Raw genomic sequence first — 24,389 nt, 5'->3', positions numbered from 1 at the left:
TTGTGTACATACAAAAGAAAATATATGAATAACATTTACAATGATGATCATTTGATTAAGTTTACAAACAATACTAAAACGTGCTACTTAAAATGTTTTTTAATGGTATTAACACTTAACATTTCTCAATTTGTTATCACTTCTACTATATACTATATATATACTATATATAAATCGGAGCTTCTTATAGTAGCCCATCTATGAGCACAGATTCTTTAATCTAGAGACTATCGTACTTTCATTGGCCCGCGTCCTCAATTCGAATGCACCTGAAATTCATTCATTCGCCGCATTTACTCACACACTCACACACATACACATTGTAGTAGTGCATAATACAAAATAATAATAATACTTATAAACATAATCGTTGTTGTGTCTTCATCCAAAAGTCCTTAAGGATCATAATAATTTTAAGCAGCCGATGGTGAAAAAAAAACAAAAAATAAAAATGGCAAAGAAAAACGTGAATGATTTTGTTATGTTTATGGCTCATTAAGTACATGATGTTTTTGTTTATCTTAATATATAGTATGTTGAACAAATAATAAACGATTAACTAAGATATTATATATACGCATTCTGTTAACGAAACCAATCTGATTTCCGCTTTGATAAACTAAAAACTAACTACATAACTATCTAACTAGTTGAACTGGTTGTCATGGTAAACACAAAAATAAATAGGATTGTAATTGTCAAGAAAGCAAACGAAATCGAAAACATATATCTATACATAAATAATATGAAATAACAAATAAAATGAACACCACATTACAAGGTACAAATAAGGCACACAGTGTGACAGCCCTCAAAAAAAAAAAAAAAACAAAACTTAAGATACGATTAAGTCCGGGCTGGGGAGCAGGTGAAAAATCAGACATAAACACACAGACACACACAAACACACACACAGTAAATTGCAAAACATACTTATAAAGTTGAATTTAGCATAACTAAGTTTTTGCATAACGAAAAATAAGAAAGTAAATTAAACCGTTTAACCCAAGCAAACTTAAATGTCGTGTAAATTCATGTTAAATAGATACAAAACCAAAAAGCATACATAATTACATGCATATATAAAAATATATATATATATATGAAATATACAGTAAATATATATACATACTTTACATATATATACGTACATACAATTATGAAAACCATATACATATACATACCCTATAAAGATGGAAATACATAAAGACGAGAAACGATCTTCGAGATACTTTTCGACAGCAAGAACTTAACTTAACGGCATCTCTTAATATTGATAGATATACATACTACATAACATACTAGTGATTGAATGTGACATGCTTAAATTACAGATACTAGCTAACTACACAGATACGGATACATTTACATATTCAGATACAGATACAGATACCGAGAAGAATAATATTTACATATACATGCAGTTATTTGTGAACCCCAAAAAAAGAACAAAACAAATGAAACTACAGTGAAACATTTGCAAATTTTAAAGAGCAGTCAAAATGTTTAGAACAAATCGTGAAATATAAGATAAAAAAAGAAAAAACATTTTACGTGAGAATCGAGTACCTACAAAGCAAGGAAACAAAATAATGTAAACATGATAAAGAAAAATAAAAAAAACTTAAAAAAAGAGAAAATAAATGAACAAGTTAAGAAAATACAGAAGAGAAAATTATATACATTCTATATATTTTTTGCAAAGCAAACTTGTAAAAAAAAAAGGAAAAACTAACTAGAGCCAGAAACAAAGAAAACGATAACGATAAATTTAAAGAGTAAATGCAAAAATTTTAATGGAACAGACTATAGCCACATTTTTTAATTGAATATCAGTATCCATCTGAGAGAAGGCAAAACTAAAATAAAATCGAAAAATAAGAGAAAACAAAAAGAAAACCAAAGACAAAAACTACAGAAAATAAACAAGAAATATTTGCATATAAATACGAGAAAATCTTTTTATATGTACATATACATACATACAGAAGACATAAGTATATATTTTGCGTCTTTATATACAGCAAACCACATATGTATTTATATATTTACACTCAACGCAACTCGAAATCGAAATCGAAACTCGGAACTCGAAAATCACAACACAACAAAAAACACACAACTTACTCTCGTACTAAATTGTACAGGCATACAGGATACTTAATGCTTAATGCTGTAACAGAATTACCTGTCCACAAAAATCAACTTCAACTTCAACTAACAACAACAGATACAGAATAATTGTATATTGTATTGTACTTTGGTTCGCTTTTTTGCTTCATACAACTTTGATTTTATGATAAGTTTCATACCTAAACAAAAAAAAAACCAAAAACGAAAAATGAAAACAAAAGTAACAACCATAATTGTGTGTATTAGATTCATATTCGATGACTTTACGAATATTCATTCCATACCCTAAACTTAAATGTGCAACTTTTTGTGCTAGCTATACAAAATGTACTTACACTATACAAACAATGTATGTACCATCTCTCTACATAAATGTATGAATGTATTCAATCCATAATCACACTAATCGAAAACAAAAACAACCAAACCAAACGAAACGACAAAAAAGGATAATTCTCATTCTCACACACTTTCGCACACAATCCATGTACATGTGACTACATCCGTCAAAACTTCTCATAAATGACATGATCATCATGATAATGCATACTAAAGTATTTTAAGCAGAAGAAACCGACATACCGACGAGAATATATTATATACTTCTTCGAAATCATTTAAATGTTAAATGTATATGTTAATTTTAAACAATAAACCAAGATTACAAAAACAGAATGTGAAGAATTTGAAAAGAGAAAAAAAAAAACAAAATGAAAAACTAAACAAAAAACAATGCTAATTTAAAACAACTATCAAATAAGCAAACGAAATGGAAATTCTACAATATAATAAAAATAAAACAAGAGCAGAATGATACTCTGAATATCAAAAAAATGTGTTTCTTTTTCATAAAAATAAATAAATTAATTGAATTGGCTGCTTTCAGCAACAATTTGAATTTAACAGCTATCCCTCCAGCAGCATGTGAAGCATAAGCGTGTTATAGCAGTCAGTTTTACCCAGGCAACAAGATGACGATGTGGCAACGCTAATCGCGTGCCCAATCGTTGCTTTGATATTTTCGAGCTGTCTTACCAATTTTTGCTTCAGCTTCATGCGTAATAAAAATGCCGTTATTTGATTTTCGAATTCGCATATTTCCAAATTAATAACATTTTTTAACAAATCTCGGTTTAGTGGGAGGAAGTCACTTGACTGCAGCGAAAAGAATTGTTTTAGACCACCGACTAAATATTTTGAATACCGCAGAGAACGCAAACTGTTTAAAATGATGCGCACTTTTTCACTCGCGATTTGTAAATTTAGTGCCGTCTTTGAAAAGTGTGACCAGGCGGCAATTTGTGAAGTTCCTGTGTGTTTTGGTATATGCCATCTCGGTGAAATTAGTATTTTTTAGTAAATGTCGCTTGTGGTCGCACTCCGTCAAATAAGACACACATTTCTCAGAGAAATATCAAACAGAAAACAAAAAACAACACAACCATATACATTTTGCGTGCAAACTGTTAATAACATTTGGACAACAATGAGTGAGAAAAAGGAGAGCGATAAAAATTACAACGAAAAGAAACAGGATGAGACAACAACATCATCGAATTCTGATGACAGCGACAACAACGAAGAAGGTTTAATAAAGCACATTGACGTAAATAGTTGATCTAGTAGTCAAAAATGTTTGTTTTTTTTTCCAGATAAAAGTACAATGGATGTTATTCGTCGTTTTTTTTCACAGACTTTAAACTTGGGCTCGAGCACATCACCAGACGACGAAGTTGCTGTCGATAAAGTGAGTTCAAGCAAAAGAAACCTGTTGACAGATGAATCTTGGATTTGCCAAGTTCACTAAATCTTAAATCCTTGTTTTGAAGGTAATGCCGGAGTTGACATTCGAGGGCCTAATAAGGCATTGGCGCGAGCACGGCTTCAAGAACATCGTGACCATGGTGGGTGCTGGTATTTCTACCTGTAAGTTGCCCTAAAACTATATAGTATATAAATATGTATATTAATAATAAACAATTGTGCAGCTGCTGGCATCCCGGATTTCCGTTCCCCGGGCACCGGCTTGTACAACAACCTGAAGAAGTACAAGTTGCCGGATCCAACAGCCATCTTTGATGTGGACTATTTCCAGAAGAATCCGACTCCATTCTTTGCCCTGGCTAAGGAACTTTATCCGGGCTCTTTTGAGCCGACTCCGGCACATTATTTTGTGCGCCTGTTGCACGACAAGGGATTGTTGCAACGTCACTACACGCAAAACATCGATACGTTGGATCGCTTGGCCGGTCTGCCCGATGACAAGATCATCGAGGCCCATGGTAGCTTCTATACCAATCACTGCTTGAAGTGCAAGCGGGCATATGATATGGCCTGGATGAAGGAGCAGATCTTCTCCGATAAATTGCCACGTTGCGAGTGTAAGGGCTTGGTCAAGCCGGACATTGTGTTCTTTGGAGAGAATTTGCCGTCCTCTTTCTACACCAGTCCCGATGAGGACTTCAAGGATTGCGATCTGCTCATCATTATGGGCACTTCACTGGAGGTGATGCCGTTTGCTTCGCTCATCCAGCGCGCCGGACCGCGCTGTGTGCGGTTGTTGATCAATCGCGATGCTGTGGGACGCTCGAGCTTTGCCCCCTGGATGGATCCTGCCGAGAAGCGATCGCTGTTGTATGGCAAGGCCAAGAATGTACGCGATGTGGCGTACTTAGGCGATTGCGATGCTGGTGTCTTAGCCTTGGCCGAAGCCTTGGGCTGGGACAAAGAGTTGCAGCAGCTCATCGATGCTGGACAGCAACTCCCGGATGATGAGGAGGAGGAGGAGAAGGAGAAAGAGGCTGCTTCACCAATGAGTTCGAAGCAATAGATGACTGGGTATACTATAAAAGATAAGCGTGGGTTTTAACAGGGGATAGATTTAAATTAGGCAAATGTTATGCGTGCAATATGGAATGAATTTTTTGAACGAGTACATGACTATTGTAGGATAATGAATGCGTGGATGAGTACAGATATGTATATTTACTACACATATATATATTTTAATATTCATATATATATGTACATATATATAGATGTTTATAAATGTTTTATCTTGACCGTTAAGCAGCTGTTTCAATTCCACCACAAAAAATAGATTAGTGGTTTTTTCGGGTCGCTAAAACTTCCACAGACAACAACAATCAGCTATCAACTATCTGCTATCAGTTGTGGATTGGACCACTTTACGACCTGGTTGCATCACGTTAATGACACACAATCTGTCGGCCATGGCAACATCCACCCACATGTGTTTGTACATACTTAGATGCACGCTGTTTCCGCAATCCCGGACTCCGGTGTTGACGCCTGCGACTGCGTTGAATTGGCCACATAGAAAATACGTATCCGTAACTCGTAACTGAGTTTCAAACTTAAACGAACGATGCAGCCACTCGTGTGCACTAATTAAAACCAAGCAGAGCTACAGAATAATCGAGTGAGAGCAGCCACAGATACTAAATCAGTCGGGAGTAATGGTAACATGTCAACTTTTACCCTCCTCCTCCCCCTTCCCGCTCATCGTGTCTTCCTTCCTGGCCAAATGGGCAAATGCATTAAGTAATCAGATGCAGGCAGCATCGCTACAGCAAATGACAACGGAAACACATCGGAAATGTTGAGTGCAGCAATTTGTTGCAGGTTCGCAAGCTGCAGTGGCAAGTTGCAAGTTGATTTTGCAGTTCGCCACATCTTAGAAATGCCAGGTAATTAAACTAATGGACTTTCTTGAACGGCTTTCGAAGTCATGCCAAACTGATTGATAAGATCATCAGCCATTATCGATATACATATATGTCGAGTGTGACTGCTGCAACTATCTGCTTGCTACATAAGCGCGCCAATTGACCCGAATGACTTAACTTGGCCCAAAGTGCTGTGAACTTGAATAACGCCAGCTACTCAATACAATTTCGGAAACACCATTAAATGCATGCCACACACGCAAACAGTTGTTCTTGTTGTTTTGGGCCAATGCACAGTGGGACGACAACTGATTTCCTTATGGGCAAATTAGGAAAGTTTAAAAGCGACAGAAATATTTTATATACATAGATGTAAATAGTCAACATAAAAAATTAGCTTATAATATTATATTTCTATTTACTTTGATAGTCAACGAAAATTATTAGCTTCATAATATAATATTTATATTTATTTTGATAAAAATTTACATATATATTTTATGATATTTTTGTAGAATTTTATATAGAGAGTCATACTTAGGTATACATTAAGAAATCAAGCAATTCTGATTAATTCGAAAGAAGTAAAAAAAAAACTTTTATTTGTTTTATTTATCCATAAAAATTAAAAAGAAGACATTTTTAAATGAAAAATGTAATTTAATTAAAAAAAGTTAGTAGAACATGTTTACAAATTGAATAATTTTGTTTTGGAAAAGTGAAAAAGAATATTTAAAAAACCATTAAGTCATAAAATGTAACTTATCTGAATAAATGTTACATAATTGTAAATTTTCATATATTTTAAAAATAAAAAAGAGCGATTTTAAAATAAGTAAAAGTTTATCCATTGTATATATTTACTACTTAAAATTAAAATATTTCAGTTACTATATAAATGTAAATGTAAATATGTAAATGTTCATATATTTTCAGTTAAACTGAAAAATAACAAATGGCGGTTTTAAAATAAACGAAATTCCATTCTTCATATACATATGTTTACCACTTAAATATAATATACAATTTAAGTTTATATATTTTTCTTTTAGTTTATGATTAATTTATTTAAATAATATACGTTTGATAATAGTAAATCATAGTTTTGAATTCTACTCGTATTCTATTGAATGTGACCCACTTGTTCAGTGCATCAAATTTGATTGCGAATGTGTTAAGTTGCTTTAGCTCAATTGCAATGGGACTTGCGGCAATTGAATTGAATATTGCCCCACTGTGCAATATTAGTTAGTGTGCGTGTGTGTGCCATAAACATGCTTCATATTTGTAATCAAACTTTGCACCCGCCTCTTGCCTCGCGCCTTGTGGCACTCATAACTACAAGTCAGTTCATCAATAAGGCACTACAAAGGGTCGCAGGGGGGAAGGACATGGGAGGTGGGTGGTGATGGGCCGCTTTGTTGAGCTGCTTCTGCTGCTGCTCGATGTCATCAGCGACAGCTGTGCGCGCATTTTGATATTGAATTCTTGACATGATTGCGCGGCCACAGCTTGTCGTGGTGCCATTTAAATGAACATATCGTAGTTATACACTCGCCGAATCATTTTAAAATCGCAACTCTCCCCTCCCCTCCCCTTCCACACACCACAAACACAATAACTCATGCATGTTAGATGAGCTAATAAACTACAATATATCCACTGATAGATTGGGAGACGAGTAACGAATGCTAATACAATGAGAAGCAAAAGATTGTTGTTATTGCAAAATAGGCGGTAAAATGTTGTCATCGTTGCGTAAACGAAATCTTTATGAATATTTTATTATTGCTTTAATAAAAAAAAAAACACACACACTCACAGAAGAGAAGAAAACAACTCACAAGCGATGCAGACAGAAAGAGGGAGAGAAAATGCTGTTCTAAAAAGCAATTTGTGCCAATAAATACATATACGAGTGACTGTGTGTGTGTGCGTGTGACCGTTTAGCACTGCACATGTGTTGATGTTTCATCTGGGGTGTTTGGTATTTTGGTCTTGGCCATAATATCAACAGCAGCAGCGAGCAACAACAACATAATCGTCATAATCATTTTATGCGCATGTTTTGTAGCATACTTTTGTGGTCATAAATTTTTATTTACGTCGCCGGCAAATGCTGCGAGTCGTCTCGGTCTTGCTCTGTGCGGGGAGAGAGGGGATCTAGAGGGGGGCGGAGTGGGTTGCTCATATAGAGAAATTAAAGTGCGATAAGCTTGGTTTATTTTCATGCCTCGTGTTTTACAAGCACCTTAAAATGTCCTTGCATAACCAAGCGACAATTTTAGTGATGTGTCTGTCTCTCTTTCCTTTTTTTTTCGTTCTCAGCATTGATAATGATGGGTTGCACACACACACAGACACACACACACATAACGTATAAACAATAAAAGCGTGTTTGCGGGCGTGTTTGGGGCCAACAGCCACACTGCCAAATTGGCGGTTTTGTTGGCTACAAATGAGCAGTGCGGCTTATGCGGTGGCCTAAAATAAATTTTGCAGCCTGCGGCTATTTGATGAACAATTGAAAAAGGTGCATTGAAATACAGATATGAAATAAAACAATTAAAGGATCAGCAGCAACAAGGTTTTAGGCAACATTTCGCCCCCCCTCTCTCTCTTTTCTCCATCCTCATTTGAAATGCAGTGAATTGTTGTTTTCAATGGCGAGGGGCAAAAAACGAGCGTTAATTAACTGAGCGCTGTAGTGAAGTGTAACGAATTGGAAAACCAAATAATTCGCATTGATTTTGTTCGTTTCAATCACGTTTGACACACGCACACATACACACACATAGATACCCACAGCGACCGCATGTGCATTGATTTGCTGCGGAAAATCTGTGACAGAGATGGAAAACTGCACACAACAACTGAAAGCTCAGTGAAATGGCATTGGCATCGGACTCAACGCAACGCAGCTGAACTCAACTCAACTCAATTCGACTCGGCCGTCATCGATGTTGTCCATTGCACTATGGTCCCAAATCCTGATTTGGTGGCATAAAATCGAATATTGCATCTATCGAGCTGAAACTTGGCATACTTCATTAATAGACCACTCTAAATATTTAAGCAAACTTTCAAGTAAGTTTGACCACGCCTACTCCAATGACCATATAGACATCATGACGTATACGTGATATTTTATTAAATTTTTTTTTTTTTTTTTTTTTTTTATTTATTGCTCTCTTTTTTGTCGTCACTCAGTGTACATTCATCTATTTGACCAAATACAAGTTCAACCAGCGCGGAAGAGTGGCGCCCGCTGTCCATCCACACGTCCAGCAACGTGGCGTGACAGAATTCAAGCACATCTAAATAATTAAAGCATCGGAAAAGCCGCAAAAAGCCGCAAACCAAACTATTATTAAAATTTAATATAAAATGTCTACTATTGTTTAACATACATTAAACAACGCACAAATACGCAGAACACCTTTTTTTCCTCTACAGAAGACGAACACTTTTGTCAGCTTTTTGATTTCCTTGGACAACACAAAACAGTACAAATATATAACGTTAAGCAAATTACCACACAAACTGTGTTTATTATTCGTAATTTACATACCTCCAACTTCAATATCCATTTTAAATAATAGAAAAATATTGTTTAGTTTAGATTTGCCGAGCGCTCAAAGTTATTAAAAATTTCCCGCCAATTTTGTCACAAAAATCAGCTGCTCAATCACCTGACTTTAAACATCTGTAAAAATTGCAAGGTTGCATTTTTGACAAAAATATTTATTGATACTTTCTATCTAGGGTATCTAGTTTAAATATATAAAAAAAAAATTCAGATTTTCTTCCATGAAATTTTGGACTTTATGCCACCAAATCGGGATTTGGGACCATAGTGCATTGATTGGCAAAGCCAATCCTATATGAATAAATGAAAGCCTGTTTTGTGTGTTCCGCCAGATAAAAAGAGAGCTGCACAAATAGATGGACAACTGAGAGCTAAGCTGAGGTGAGGCAATGCTGTTTGATCCCCAGCTGGTGGCAAGGTGCAAGGTGCCAGGTGAAAAGGGGCATGCAATTGCGTGCATTTAATTGTTGTTGCATGGAATGAACCACAGCGCATAGAACAAAAGGATTTACGCTTTTTTTACGCTGCAAAAGAAAATACGCCAAATTAAAAACGTACAACAATAGTTGTTGCAAATAGTTTTGGTAATTGAAAAATATTCTAAACTCTTGATGGCCATGAAATTTAAATCTATCTCTCCCGATTCGATTAATAAAAGCAAATAAAAACCAAATAAAAATATGCGCACAAAGTGAATGAACACAAAAAAAATGTATGTATTTAAATAAATAGTTATGTGAGTTGCATATTATATTTATGAGGTGAAGCGGTCATCAACGAAGAAAAAAATGTGATTTGTAAAAACAATTATCAATATTTAATTCGTTGGCGGTTTTGTGAATGCAATGTAATTGTTAATAATATATAAAAATGCGGTTTAGACTGATAATACACACACACACACACACAGATAGAAAAACCACCGCACATATGTCTGTGTGTGTGTTTGGTTTTTAAACTGCGCAAAAAGTATCCGCTGTCTAACTATTTATTCAAATGTTACATGCGTTACAACATTTCCTCGCTCCCTCTGCTCCCAAACCAATTTGATGTTTTAAATATTTAGTAGAGCATCGGAAATTGTTGAACTCGGTTTTTCCGTTTACCTTTTTTATACCCGCTACCCATAGGGTAGAAGGGTATTATAACTTTGTGCCGGCAGGAAATGTATGTAACAGGTAGAATGAGGCATCTCCGACCCTATAAAGTATATATATTCTTGATCAGCGTCAACAGCCGAGACGATATAGCCATGGCCGTCTGTCCGTCTGTGTGTCTGTCCGTCTGTGTGTCTGTCCGTCTGTGTGTCTGTCCGTCTGTGTGTCTGTCCGTCTGTGTGTCTGTCCGTCTGTGTGTCTGTCCGTCTGTCCGAACACCTAGATCTCAGAGACTATAAGAGATAGAGCTATAATTTTTTTTCGACAGCATTTGTTATGTTTGCACGCAGATCAAGTTTGTTTTTTGCCACGCCCACTTCCGCCCCCGCAAATCAAAAAAATCGAATAATAAGTGTAATTTTAAAGCTAGAGTTACTAATTTTGGTATATACAGTAATAACTATAGTAGTTATGATTCCTGAAAATGGTTGTTATCAGATAAAAAATGTGGAAGTTATTAAAGAAATACTTTTGTATGGGCAAAAGGGCCTACTTACTAGGGGTCTTAGGTGCTTTGGCCGACAATCTGGTATATTGTGCCGTCTATGGTATATTTTGAATGCGGTACTATATCGATATACCAAACATACCATTTGGTATATTTTTAGTATTTTTTAGTATTTTCGGTATATTTTGAAAATGATACCGCAATATTTTGCCTTTATTAAAAGTGGGTAGCGGGTATCTCACAGTCGAGCACACTCGACTGTAACTTTCTTACTTGTTTCATATTACATGTTCAATAGTTTTTAGTTTTTCGCTTGCTTTTCCGCTTTTCGGTGTTTGCTGATTTTTTGCACGTGTCACTGATAAGTCAGCGAACGGCATTTAATGCTGCCCGTGGACAACATTAAAATTAACAGCATTTAATTAAAGAAATAATTTAGCTGCGGAAAACGAGGTGCACATAAAAATCTTGCAACAATTTGCTGCAGCATTACGTTCAGGATGTTCGCCTTGGCTTCTTCTTGTTGGTGCCTTTACCTTATCGCCTTGTCGACATTGGTAATTTTCGGCCAAAAAGGCAGGTAAAAGGGGCAAAGAGAGAGGGGAACATTACAAATGCCTGCTGCCTCCTGTTAGCACGGAGCTTGGAGTATTTTGTATTGCATTTTCGATTTGCACTTTACACGCTTTCATTACACTTCGTTTCCGGCGCAGAACACTTGACCGCACTCCGGACTTTGGGCCGTCGAGCATTGTTACCATTGCAACTGTTTCTTTCAGTTGTTGTTGTTGTTGCAGCTGTTCAGTTGAATTGCACACTTGAACGAGAGAGGCGATTATCAAGAAAATCCACAGTGCAACATTTGTTAAGTGTAAATGTCGGACGAAGACTTTCTGTGTCATAATCATCTAGAGCGAGCTGATGTTCAATTTCAACAGCATTTCTTCTTCTTCTTCTCATTTTTTTTGACAGTCGCAAGCTGCGTTGACGCTTTAAGCTGCAATTTTCGTTAAAAACAAAATTTCCAATCGATTTCGCTGGTTTATCGCCAACTTTGTTTCTGGCTAGCTGCCACATTTTGTTGCACCACTGTTGTGCAGCAAGTTGCACAGTGGTTTAAATCAAAATCAAAGAAGTTTAAAAAAAAACAAGTTACAAGAATAAACTTCAATATTTTATTATAGGAAATTGTTGTATTTATTTGCCAAAACCACTGTGCTTATGTCTCTGTCTGTGTGTGTGTGTTTGTGGCATATGCTGTTGCAAGAACTTACGGAAATGAAATGTGTTTCTATTTTAGTTTTATTTCAGTGTGTGTGTGTGTGTGTGTGCATTTACACGCTCGAGTGTTTGCGCCCAACCCACAAATACTTTACGAGTGCACCGAAAAAAAAGCCAAGAGAAAAAGAAATAAAAGCTGAAATACAAATACTTGTACAAATACAAATATACAACAAATACAAATACCCGTAATACTCAAGTCTATTTACAAATCATGGCAAAAATGCAATTTGCAATGCCGAAAAAAGGCAAAAGTAAATATAAAACATTCGCAGCTGCCGTTGCCATTGCTGTTGCCATTGCTGTTGCAGTTGCTGTGGCAGTTGCAGTTACAGTTTCCCCGGACAGTCAAGCAAACATGACGTTCGGCTTCAGTTAGCAAATATTTGCGCATATTACGTATACGCCCCGCTGATGCAGAGCAATTGCTTCATTTTGTTCCCACTTCCTCTTCCCTCTTCTCTCTTCTCTGTGTGTGTGTGTTCACAGCCAGCCAATCTGCATAATTGTGCGAGAAATATTATGCTCGGCCTTGCAATTTATTTTGTTACACACTCGCCTCGCAAATGCGCAAAGAAAATTCATGTTGTCCTTTCAAGGACACAAACACTACTATATACTGTGGCAATGCTGTGGTAAAATTTTGATGTGCCAGCTAATTAGCATGTAAATACTGTCGCATTTCTATGCATTGCTTTGTGGCAACTACTCTGCTCTCTTTTGCATTACGCTTTTGCTTTCCCATTCAACATCTGTCGCTTTGGATAAACCTTTCGCTGAATGTGATGGATTGCAATTGTTTTGAGTGCTTGTGAAATGAAGTGTTACGCTACACACACGCATTAATTAAATTGATACTAGAAACATATACTTACATCTATCTACATCTATATATTTATTACTTGCTCGAAATGAAATTCAACCTGACACACATCAACTCGTCACTCCTCCTCTCCTCTCACTCATTCAGTATAACGATATAATTCGATTCGTTGCCCGAAATGAAACCAATGCAAATTTTTGGCAACCGCATGTTTCTATTTATTATAATTTTCTATTTCATTGCAAATGGATTTGGCAGTCTCTGCGGCATTAAAGCGCATCATATTTTGGGCATTTAAAGTTTTGCTCTCTCAAGTGCAGTGTTCCGCATGAGGCAACAGTTTTCATTAACTTGCAACTGCATTTAATGTGGCACTCAAATTGGCCCCAAGACGAAGTCCAGCATCAGAGTCTGGCTTCTTTGCGGTGCTTTTGTTTGCGTGTCTGAGCTGTGTAAATTGCCAAAGACACGCACAAAACTTCAGTTCTATTTGCAACACACATATTTATGGATAAACGAACCCCGCTCATAGCTAATTTGAGGCCAAGTTAGGAAGCTGTTGGGCAGCAAACTCGCCGAGTTTGGCACTTGACTGTTTAATTGCCTGGCCCCATGATATTTTTACTGGCAGCATAATGGTTTAGTGGAGGGAGTGAGAGGCAGGGAGTGGGGGGCAGGGCTGTTGCATGCCCCATGAAATCAACGTCTGTGCTGTGCATCCACAAAATGGTGAGTGCTGCTCAACCAACTAAACTGCAGCCGTAAAGCTCTTCTTTTGTAGGTGCCTCGCATTCAATCTCTCTCTCTCTCTCTTTCTCTCTTTATCTGTATTTTTTTTTGCTGTACTCTGTGCAAATCCCTTAATCTGTCTCGGCAATACTGCCAGTTCTGTGGTTAAATACACACTCACACACATGTGCACTAACTTACACACACACACACACACACCCATAGAGAGAGGGAGACATTTAGTGAGCAATTGAATTGTTTCAATTGCTACTTGGTCCGGTGTCTCAGTTACGGCTGTCGACCCACAGAATGTTCTGCTTGTTTATCCGCATTCTTAATGAAAGTCAATGCGTTAACTGGTTTTGTGCGCTATGCTGTCCTGCCGTATCCTGCCTGCCGTATGCCGTGTCCTGCTCATTTGCTGTTGTTGCTGTTGTTGTTATCTTTGTTGTTGTTGCAGCATTTGTGGTCGGATTAGGGTTGTTTGTTTGGTTAGTTAATTGGCAAAGCACACACTCGGCTCAGCTCGGCTCGGCAAGTAAATCTGTTGCATTGCAGCTTTGCAGTTTGTCCTTTTAACTGCAACTATTTAGATCAAAGTGACACATTTGTTTGATTGCCTAAGAAAATTTGCGTTTAAAGCATATGAATACAACTCTTATTTAATCAAGTTTCTGTCAGTAAGAGCTTTTAATGCTTTAAAGAAGTACGAGTATAAAGAATGGCCAAGCTGAAAATAAATATCAATTGCATTTCAATTGGTTTTATATAATGAATAACAATAAAATCATTAAATGTAATCAACTTTCTACAAGCTTTAAAGCACAAGTTTTAAAGTAGCATAGCATATTTAAGAAGCTTTACAAGAGTTTGCAAGATGTTTAAAAAAAATAGAACGGTTAAATATTTCATTAATTTAATCAACTGTCTACTAACAAGAGCTGTAAAAGCTTTAATTTACAATGTAAAAACTCGCACAGTATCTTTAAGGAGCTTTATGCAAGAAAGAGATTTCAAGTTGATTTTTTAAAAATTGAAGTGGTAAGCTAAACGAATATGCGTTTAGATTAGTATTTCAAAAAAGTCTGTTTACAAACAATGACTAAAATGTTATTATGCTTTTGGCTTTAAAAAGCTTTAAAGTTGTATAACAAAAAATACATTTTTAGGCTAAATTGATATGCATCAAGGTTATATTAGTTGAAGTAGTATTGAAAAATAAATTATTCAAGGTAAATTTATATACATATATCGGGGTTACATTAGGTAATAATTTGAATAATTTTCAAAATTCACTTCAGTGAAATTGTAATGTTATCTTTAATCAGCTTTCTTTTATCAAGGCCGTTAAAAGCTTAAACTAATATATAACAAATAAAAAGTAAATATTAATGATAAATCTGTATTTAACTTTATAAATTAGTTTACAATTGACCAGAACTGAATTTTCATTAAATTTCAATACCAAAGGTTAACAGTAATTCATCCAAAGCTCTGCGTTTAATATGCTTTCTCCACTCTGCTGTGTATTGTCATTCAGCTAGTATCTCAGTTGTTAACTTAATCTAATACTCGAATGCCACACTTGGCCAATTTCTTGGGGCTATCGGGCATATTCGACCAATTTATGTAAATATGAAACTATCAGTTATCCATTCGACCTATTTATGTAAATATGTATGCAAACTTGTATATATAGTATTATTATTATTATTAAGCCTGCTTACATGCAGTGGACAAACAATTCAGTGTGTGCCATGTGTGACGAACTTCCCTTTGGCCAGCTCTTGGATAATGTTGTGTATATTATACAATGATGATGATGCGTTGACTTGATGCCCTCTTTCCTCCCCCCTTCTTGGAACCCTTTTGCGTATTTATTTGCATTGTTTTGTTGGCTTCAAGGCCTAACTAAACAATATTGATATGAGCTGCGCAATGTGTGTGTATCTTTAATTAAGCTAATGCCAATGCAAACATGGCCTAAGGTAACTAAACAGCAGCAGGAGCAGTTTAGCCCTTGTGACTCTCATTAAATTCAATTTGCCAGCCAATTTATGGTCAGCAATTTGGCAAACACATGTTCAGCTATAAAAGACTTTGTACTCTTTCGCTGTTGGCCTAAAGCAGTTCAACATGTTGCTGACGCTGCAACTAACGCATTTGAGCAAACTCATTCATATCATAGGTAAGCGAGGATTACAATTATTTTTAAGGTATTCTCTGATAAATTCTGACAGTTGGACAATACTTTGCAACACTCTCCTCGGTGTTGATCGTGCATAATGTGAGCCAAGAAGCGTCGCCACTTCAGCTGGAATATCTCGATGCATTGGAAGCCTCTTTACATAATCTTAGTCGACCACTGAAACTTCAGTGGATCAATGTGGCCAAGTTACCCGTTGGCCAGGATACCCTTGAGTGGCAAATACTTCGCACTGTCAACGCGAGCGTTACTGAAGTGAGGAGTTGAAGTCCATTTGAAGCTAATCCTAATCAGTTGTTGGTTGTAGGGTTTTATTACGGTCTTGCCAGAGACGCGGCAATTTCTGCACGCTCGCTATTTTGCCACACGCAATGCGAATGTGCGACTTAAGGATAAAAAGTATCTGTTTCTGTGCGAGCATGAAAATCCCAAGGATTTGCTAAGCTCAGAACTATTGCAATGTGAGTACAAGTGTCTTAGTTTTAATATGAATTTGTGGACAGTGCTTTAAAGTGTCACTAATACGAAACTATCGATTGAGATTTACTAAACATCCCTTTCAACTTTACTCTTTACTTTTCGTGTTTAGCAGTTTGAGCAATTGTTTAGCAGAGTTTCGTTCTTTATTTATGTTTTTCTGACATTAGTTGGCAATAAAATGCGGACTTGAACGTGGCTCCCTTGGGTGGTCGACTGACAGAACAAGTCAAACTCAAAAAAACTTCAAGTTTCACACTCGAAGTTGCCACACACAAACGTGGCAAAAAGAGCTGCGGGGCGCCTCAGTTGATCAGTTTTGTTTGTTGGCTTTAAAACTTCGGCCACTGCCCAATAATTTCCACGCTCGACGGCATCTTGTTCAATTGTAAAGTTTTCCTTGTTTTTTTCTCTGCTCTTGTTTTTGCTGCTTGCTGCTTGCTGCTGACTGTTATTGTTATTGGCTGGGACTTAATTTGGTTGCTGGTTGTCTTTCGCCATTGTCTTTTGTCTTTGCCTTGGCTGACTGCAACAATGAACCAATTGTTGTACTTGTGTCATGCCTGCCGACTTAGTCTACCCACACCATCTGCTGGTGCGGCCACAACAACAATCCCAGACAAATAGTAGAGACGAAGTAGAGGAATCTAGAGGAGAGGCAGAAGCAGCTTTACCACACCGCGACATCAATTTCGAGCTGTGGACACAAAAGTTTGTCGGTGCCAGTGGAAATTTGGATGGTATACTCTTGGACGCATTCTTGCCGAACAAAACTTTTGCCAACCGAGTCGAACTTTATCCCAACAAGCTGCTCAATCTGGAGAGGCGCTCGCTTCGCTTGGGCTCCATTACTTATGTGCCATACACAGTTACTAATTATGTGGTAAGTAATTGCCGGTTAAGTTTATATTTATCGTTATTCCTGCCTGCTGCCTGCTGCTCGTGCTTGTTTTCCTTCTCTCTTACTGCTGCTGCTGCTGTTGTTTGTTGTTCGAGTTGTCGGCACGCCCAAAGCACACACAAATGTCGGAGATTTGCACGCTGGCATTAAGCAAAGCCAATTGGTCGTTCCCCCAGCTCACCACTCTTCCCATCTGCACACTGTCCCAAACACACACACACATACACACACACATACAATGCTGTGTTCTCGTCGCATTTGAACACTGTGCCAAGTGGTCATGAATAAATGGCCAGCGGTTGCTTTTCCCCCAATTGTCTCTGCTGCTTCTCGTTCTCGTTCTGTCTCTGATCTGAGCGGGTGGCTTACAATTTGTGGACTGATGGTGGTCGCCCCCTTGCTGTGTGTCCAGACATACGAGTGTTTGTTGTTATTGTTGTGGACAACGATTTGGGTAACTAAACAGCATGTAGTCCTATTTTATTCGCCTTTCGCAAGCGTGTCATAATTCAGTTAAGCATATTGTTATATGCGCTGTGTGGGGCGAATTTCCTAATTGATATCTATTCAATACTCTGCAAATAAAAGATAATTCTTCTCTCTATTATTGTGCTAAATTGTTGATGTTAATAATGTATTACAAATTAATAAAAATCAATTTATGTTAATTACTTTTTTAATCTTCAGCAGCACAAAAAAAAAACAACAATATTTCTAGTAATTATATTTACAAAATATGTGATGAAATTTCATTATTTTTTCTTTCATTTTTTTATTAATCATATTAATTTTATTTTAATTGTTTAATGCAAAATATTTGCACAATATAAACACATCACTTTAAACCTTTCTACTTAAACAGATTAATGAAATAAAATAAAAGCAAAGTTACGAACACAATGCAATAGTTTTTTTTTTTAGAGAAAAAATGTGTTTACATAAAATCTCATCAAAAAATTTCATATTGAATTCATTTAACCATTTTCCATGCTTCACGCAAAATCTAGTCCATTTACAATCGCACTTTGGACACTGTGCAGTACACAACACATGGCCGAAAACACATACGAAACAAAAACAAAACAGTTGAACAAAAAAATTCTTTGTTGTCACTTGGTGGAAGTTTTGTTCGCACTCAATTGTTTGCCTTAAGGACATTCGCACATTTGTAAACACACTTATGCCAATAACACCAACAACAATACAACACATACCAACACACACACACACATATACATTCACATTCACATAGATAGCCGCAAGCGTGTACATGTGGTTTTGTTTATGGCTCGGCTTTAGCACAACATTGATTTAAATTACGTGTTTCCATTTAATTGGCGCCGAGTGTCGACGTTGTCCAAGTGTTTGAGTGTGTTGGTGTGTTAGTGTATGTGTTGGTGGAGGCGTGGCTTATAGTGTGCCAACCATTACGAGGCCATTTAGTAAATTAGAACAGACACTCGAATGACCAACAATGGACGCCAATTAGACGCTGCCGCCCAAAACTTAATAAACTCACTCACTCGTGTGTTATGTTCTCTGCTCTACTTCTCTGCTTCTCTCTCTCTCTCTCTCAGGCAGCTGGCGAAGGCAACGAGGATCCAATTAACTCGCATAAGGCAAATCGCTCGATTGCCTTCGACGGAGCCGAGGCGAATATTATGAAGACCTTTTGTAAGGTGCACAATTGTCACTTGCGTGTCGAGGCCTGTAAGTTTGCAGCTTACTTAATGCTGATTTAAGTTCTGAAAGTTACTGCTTCCGCTTCATAGATGGCGCTGATAACTGGGGCAGCATCTATGAGAATGAGAGTGCCGATGGCATGTTGGGCGATATTTACAAACAGCGCGTCGAATTGGCCATTGGCTGCATATACAATTGGTACGATGGCATCACAGAGACCTCGCATCCCATAGCAAGATCTGCTGTAACTATTCTAGGGCCAGCGCCAGTGTGAGTAGGAAATATCTAACGTAATTCAAAACGATCCTTTAGAGCTCTTTCCTTAGTCCCTTGCCTGCTTGGTGCACTGATATTCTGCCCTTTAATGGCGCTAGTTGGTTGCTGTTAGTGTCAACAATCTTCACCTGCAGCTTGGTTTTGTATGTGCTGAGATATTCAAACTATTTTTTTGGCTACAACAAAGTGCAGCAAGCTTTTATGCATGTACAGAATCTACAAAAGTCAATACTGGATATATTTGCACTCTTCATACAACAGCCATCGGCGCCCTTGACGTTAGTTGGATTAATTAATTTTTAAAGTATATCAAAATTGGAATTTATTTTAATTGTTGTGCAGCTTTGATCGCTTTGCCACACGCTTCTTTTTGGCAACTTTGCTGTGTGCCACAATCACGTTGGAGAACATTTACAGTGGGCAACTAAAGTCCTTGCTCACAGTGCCTTTCCATGGCGATCCTGTGGACACGATTGAAAAGTGGTCGCAAACCAAATGGAAATGGGCAGCACCCTCGATTATTTGGGTGCACACAGTGGAGCAATCGGATCTACTCATTGATCAAATACTCGCAAGTATCTTTGAAGTCAGAGATTATAGTTTCATGTACAATGCCAGCTTTCGTCCTAACTATGGTTTGGGTGTGGAACGCATGAGTTCAGGCAGCTTTAACTTTGGCAATTATGTGACGCTAGCAGCGCTAGAAGATCGCACTGTAAGCGAAGGAATTTGGATTGAAGTTGAGTATGAAATTAGTTAATTATTTTGTAGGTGCTGCGTGATGATCTATACTTTGATTGGACGCGAGCTGTTTCTATACGCGGTTGGACTTTGATGGAGCAGCTGAATAAACACATACGCACCTGTCAGGAAACAGGACTCTACATGCGCTGGGAACTAGAGGTAATAGCACTTCTACAACAAAGGCAAACAATATGCTAAAGACTTTCGTGCGCAGTTCGTGGCCAAGTATCTGGACAAAAAAATTGTGCAGATGCTGTACAATCTGGTGAATGGCTTTGTCTCGAAGAAGGCACCGAAGCCACTCGTTGTAGATGACATTTCCGGTGCACTGTTTGTGCTGGCCTTTGGCTTCAGCATTGCCGGCGTTGCACTGTTCCTCGAACTGTTATACAACAAGCGATGGCAGTGCATGCAACTACAACGAGAACGAAAACGACGAGGACGCAACTAATTTGCGGTTTACAGGTGGAAGCTGGTCACTGATTGTTTGCCTGGCGGCATAACACGTGTCGCACGTACATCAAATCGCACGCACGCCAACTCTGATGCCAATGCCAAAGCCGCACCATGTTGCAGCAACAGCAATAGCAGCAGCAGTTGGTGCTGCAATTTAGCCACGTTTTCACATCCCTCGAAGCAGGCCAAACAATTTTGATAGCCCGCTGCTGCTGTTCCTATTCCTGCTGCTGCTGCTGCTGGTCTATTTGGTCGCTAACTGCCTGGCCAAAGAGTTTCGACCACTTCACAGATAAGTGGACAGCCAGTCATTTTCAGTGCAGTGCCATAGGGGAGCCGTAGAGTGAGGGCGGATGGGGGACAAGGGGTAGACGATAGACGGATGCGGGTGCTCGGCAAATCCGCAGGCAAGCGTAATCGGGTTGCTTATGCTGTTTCAGTGCGCCAGTTTTGCGGATATGCAAACTGAAAATGACTTTTGACTTAGACTTAGCTACCTGGTAATTGGAAAACCGTTTAGAGAGCCAGACACGCACACACACACATCGTATATGTAGCTGCCACATAACACAATGGAGAAAATGCTTCTAGTTGCGGAGACTTTAGGATTAGAAGTACATTTCTATTATGCGATTTAAGAGCGAATAAGTATTGTGAAATATATATTTTATTAATGCGTATTAGAAATCTATTCAATTTCACATAACATATATTTACGATATTGCTTCTATGTTAGTTATAGAATATGTTTTATATGTATAATAGTTTAAAGAAATTAATCTTTAATAAAAAAGGTAGTAACAATATGTTTTTGATATTACATCAATTAAATTGAATGTTATATAATATGATTTATACTATAATTTTATAAATTACTGACATCGTATATGTATACATGTATTAAAGGAATAATAAATTGGACTTTTTGCCCATCGTACTTGGGCTTGACTTCAATTTTGTTGGATTGCAACGTTGAAGCTGCCTTACTGGCAATTAAGCACCTTTTAATGATGCACTTAATTACCGCTAGGGAAATTATTCATTATCACTAATTTGTAGCGGTTTTGGATAGCACTTACATGAAGTCAAGTCAAGCCAAGTCGAGTCAAGCCGGGGCATAGGTCTGCGGCACAACCATTTACCAGTTGCTTCGAAACATCGCTTGCAATCAAAGTGAATTTCATAAGTCTTCAGCTGAAGGATGTGTAAGCGTCTCATCATTTGGCGTCACTCGTTAGCGTACAGGTCAGGTAGATGACAGCGAACAACGCTAACGACAACTGCGAAATGTTGCTAGCAAAATGAGCACAACTAAGCTTATACCCTGTAAATAGTTGCCTAAGACACAGGCATCTAGAATTTGGTTTCATGGCAAAAAGTGTAGGCAATAATTTTTAGAGCTGGCAAAGAAACTCAACTGGTATTGAAATATAGAACTTAATTAAATAAATATATAATGAAGTTTTTCATAAATAGTGCCTATTTTTCAATATTAAATTGAATATAGAAATGGGGTACAAATTTAATAATGAATTTGAATTAAGTTAATATGATTTTTTGGGCTACACTTTTATCCCTTTTTAAATAATAAATGAAAAATCCATTTTAGAATGTTAATTTTTCAGCACAGTTGTTACAGGGTAGCATTGTAGTTACAGGGTATTTTGTGTTGGCAAACATGGCGGCTGAGTTATTTCCGCTGCTGACCCAAGCTTCTGCATATTTCCGTTTTGTGTTTCGAATTTTTAAGTGAGTAACTCAACTGCGCTTAACTTTGCAGCCGCCGTGTTTGTTGTGTTGTTTTTATTGCTCTGCTCTGGTTGTCGTTGCTGTTGCTGTTGCTTTGGTTGCTGATTTGCGTCTGCTAATGCAGCTGTTTGTTTCCGTTTGTTAGCATTTACTTGTTTGCCATCGTTTGTTGCAAGAGTTTTGCCTGCTGTTGCTTTTGTGGCACGGCAACCGAGCAACAGCAGTTTATACCTTTATTTTTTTTGGCCACAACTCTTGAGCAAAATGTTTGACAGTTTGACTGTTTTGCAGTTGCAGTCTATCTACCATTTTTGTTGACAACAATATGCAATTCTGTGTTGTTGCTGCTTTGGCAGTCAAAGTGCCCGTTGGAGTGTCAACGAAATTTGTGACCAGACTGCGAGATTTGTGGCCCGTCGACCGTCCATTTAGCATTGTGCATTCATGGAGGCGTAATGCTCAGATATCTTTGTGAGACGACTGCTTAATATACTCACAACTTGTACACACATACACAACGACTAGTTCATAGTTGTCTTTGTCTGAGTGCTTGCAGTTAATTAAATCGCCTGGCCAGGTGCAATCAGCGAACGTTGAACGCTCTGGATTTCACGTTAATTTATGACACGGCCAACAGGCGATAATTGAAATTATATAAAGGATGGTTGCAGCAGCGTTCGCAGCAAATGAAATAAATCTGTGCGCGACTTTCTTGGCGCACCGGCAAAATTTACGCTCACCGATAATGCCGGGACAGCCGCTTGCCGCCGTTGAGTGTGACAGAGTGTGGCACGTGCAACTGCAACGGCAACGGCAGCCAGACGACAGCACCGATAAAATATGAGCACCGCTGCGAAGGTTTTCCCCTCTCTCGATTGCAAGTGGATTTGCTGCCTTACTTAAGGCTTTAAATTGAATTAGCCAAACAAGCCGAGTCTGAGTCCGAGTCCGAGACTGGAGTCTTCTTCTTTTTGTGCCCGCTGTCTGACAAAGTGCAAATCTTATGAATTTTTAATGGCAAGCATCTTTGAAATGATTCGTCCACTTCTCTCTTCAGTGCTGCTTTGCATGCCATTCGCAACCATTCGCAACCATTCGATCCAATTAGATGCTGTACGTACTTTTGCCAGCATAATTGCTTCCCTAGCAGTGCCTCGTCATGCACTCCCCTCTTCCCTCTTCCCTTTCTCGGTCTCATTCTCAGTCTCCGTCTCGGTCTTTAAGGTTGCCTACAACAACCTTTGGCCAACACTGGGCTCATTATCAACGTCAATGCCGACGCCTTCGTCGCGACAGTGTTTCTTGTTTCGTTCGTTCGCTGTTTTTTTTGTAACGCTCTTGCAAATTTATTGCTCATAATTATTTTATTTTACAGTCTGCTGAAGTTCTCAGGCAACGACCTAACCGAGACGACGCGTCATTCTCATCGTCGTCACCATCGCCTTTGCTTGATGTTGTTTAAGACCAAACAACGAAGAAAGCTAATTCAAAGCAGTTTTTATTAATTTGTGACTGACTGAATAAACTATCAAGACACGACACTAATGTTAGCTACCTTATTGTTAGAGTAAATTTCTCTAATGAGGGAAAGTAAAATATAGTTTAAACAAGTAAGAAAGTTACAGTCGAGTGTGCTCGACTGTGAGATACCCGCTACCCATTTTTAATAAAGGCAAAATATTGCGGTATCATTTTGAAAATATACCGAAAATACTTAAAAAATACTAAAAATATACCAAATGGTATGTTTGGTATATCAATATAGTACCGCATTCAAAATATACCATAGACGGCTCAATATACCAGATTGTCAACCAAAGTAAATAAGACCCTTATAAGTAGGCGTTTTTGCCCATACAAAAGTATTTCTTTTATAACTTCGACACAACCAAACAACCAAATTTTCAGGAATCATAACTACTATAGTTGTTATTATATGTACCAAAATTTGCAACTCTAGCTTTAAAATTACGCTTGTTATTCGATTTTTTTGATTTGCGGGGGCGGAAGTGGGCGTGGCAAAAATTTGAAACAAACTTGATCTGCGT

The 24,389-nt window shown here is 37.7% G+C and overlaps 2 protein-coding genes and 1 long non-coding RNA gene across 4 annotated transcripts; 2 read left to right on the top strand and 1 right to left on the bottom strand.

The window, feature by feature from the left end:
* The first annotated feature begins 3,488 nt into the window (after positions 1-3,488).
* Positions 3,489-5,202, top strand: LOC117575697 (NAD-dependent protein deacetylase Sirt2). Its single transcript, XM_034260009.2, has 4 exons — positions 3,489-3,719; positions 3,786-3,880; positions 3,963-4,059; positions 4,122-5,202. Exons 1-4 carry the CDS (start codon positions 3,494-3,496, stop codon positions 4,961-4,963), a joined length of 1,260 nt encoding a protein of 419 aa, XP_034115900.1. The 5' UTR covers positions 3,489-3,493; the 3' UTR covers positions 4,964-5,202.
* A 3,830-nt stretch (positions 5,203-9,032) lies between these two features.
* LOC127566002 (uncharacterized) lies at positions 9,033-9,451 on the bottom strand. Of its 2 annotated transcripts, none has more exons than XR_007955338.1 (3): positions 9,394-9,451; positions 9,233-9,310; positions 9,033-9,186 (listed from the first exon to the last, which is right to left on the bottom strand). It is a non-coding gene; the product is annotated as an uncharacterized LOC127566002 (long non-coding RNA). The 2 variants fall into 2 exon arrangements; XR_007955339.1 differs by having other exon boundaries at positions 9,033-9,139.
* A 6,534-nt stretch (positions 9,452-15,985) lies between these two features.
* Positions 15,986-20,587, top strand: LOC117575317 (uncharacterized). Its single transcript, XM_034259473.2, has 10 exons — positions 15,986-16,037; positions 16,090-16,310; positions 16,363-16,516; positions 17,108-17,415; positions 19,011-19,143; positions 19,206-19,386; positions 19,443-19,670; positions 19,735-20,107; positions 20,164-20,295; positions 20,351-20,587. The coding sequence occupies exons 1-10, from the start codon at positions 15,986-15,988 to the stop codon at positions 20,585-20,587; spliced, it is 2,019 nt and encodes a 672-aa protein (XP_034115364.1).
* The last annotated feature ends 3,802 nt before the right edge of the window (positions 20,588-24,389 follow it).

This window comes from Drosophila albomicans, chromosome 2R, assembly GCF_009650485.2.
Source record: "Drosophila albomicans strain 15112-1751.03 chromosome 2R, ASM965048v2, whole genome shotgun sequence".
Classification (NCBI taxonomy): Eukaryota; Metazoa; Arthropoda; class Insecta; order Diptera; family Drosophilidae; genus Drosophila; species Drosophila albomicans.
The sequence above is the reverse complement of the archived record's forward strand: the minus strand, read 5'-3'. Positions and strand labels throughout refer to the sequence as shown.

What these genes read in the sequence shown, in the direction of transcription:
- LOC117575697 (XM_034260009.2), top strand. Translation starts at nt 3,494, where the DNA reads ATGTCGCTTGTGGTCGCACTCCGTCAAATAAGACACACATTTCTCAGA. An exon ending in ACGAAGTTGCTGTCGATAAA is followed by an intron (nt 3,881 to 3,962) that starts GTGAGTTCAAGC and finishes CTTGTTTTGAAG; the next exon opens with GTAATGCCGGAGTTGACATT. An exon ending in GGGTGCTGGTATTTCTACCT is followed by an intron (nt 4,060 to 4,121) that starts GTAAGTTGCCCT and finishes ACAATTGTGCAG; the next exon opens with CTGCTGGCATCCCGGATTTC.
- LOC117575317 (XM_034259473.2), top strand. Translation starts at nt 15,986, where the DNA reads ATGTTGCTGACGCTGCAACTAACGCATTTGAGCAAACTCATTCATATC. An exon ending in AAGCTCAGAACTATTGCAAT is followed by an intron (nt 16,517 to 17,107) that starts GTGAGTACAAGT and finishes CTGCCGACTTAG; the next exon opens with TCTACCCACACCATCTGCTG. An exon ending in CAGCCATCGGCGCCCTTGAC is followed by an intron (nt 19,671 to 19,734) that starts GTTAGTTGGATT and finishes ATTGTTGTGCAG; the next exon opens with CTTTGATCGCTTTGCCACAC.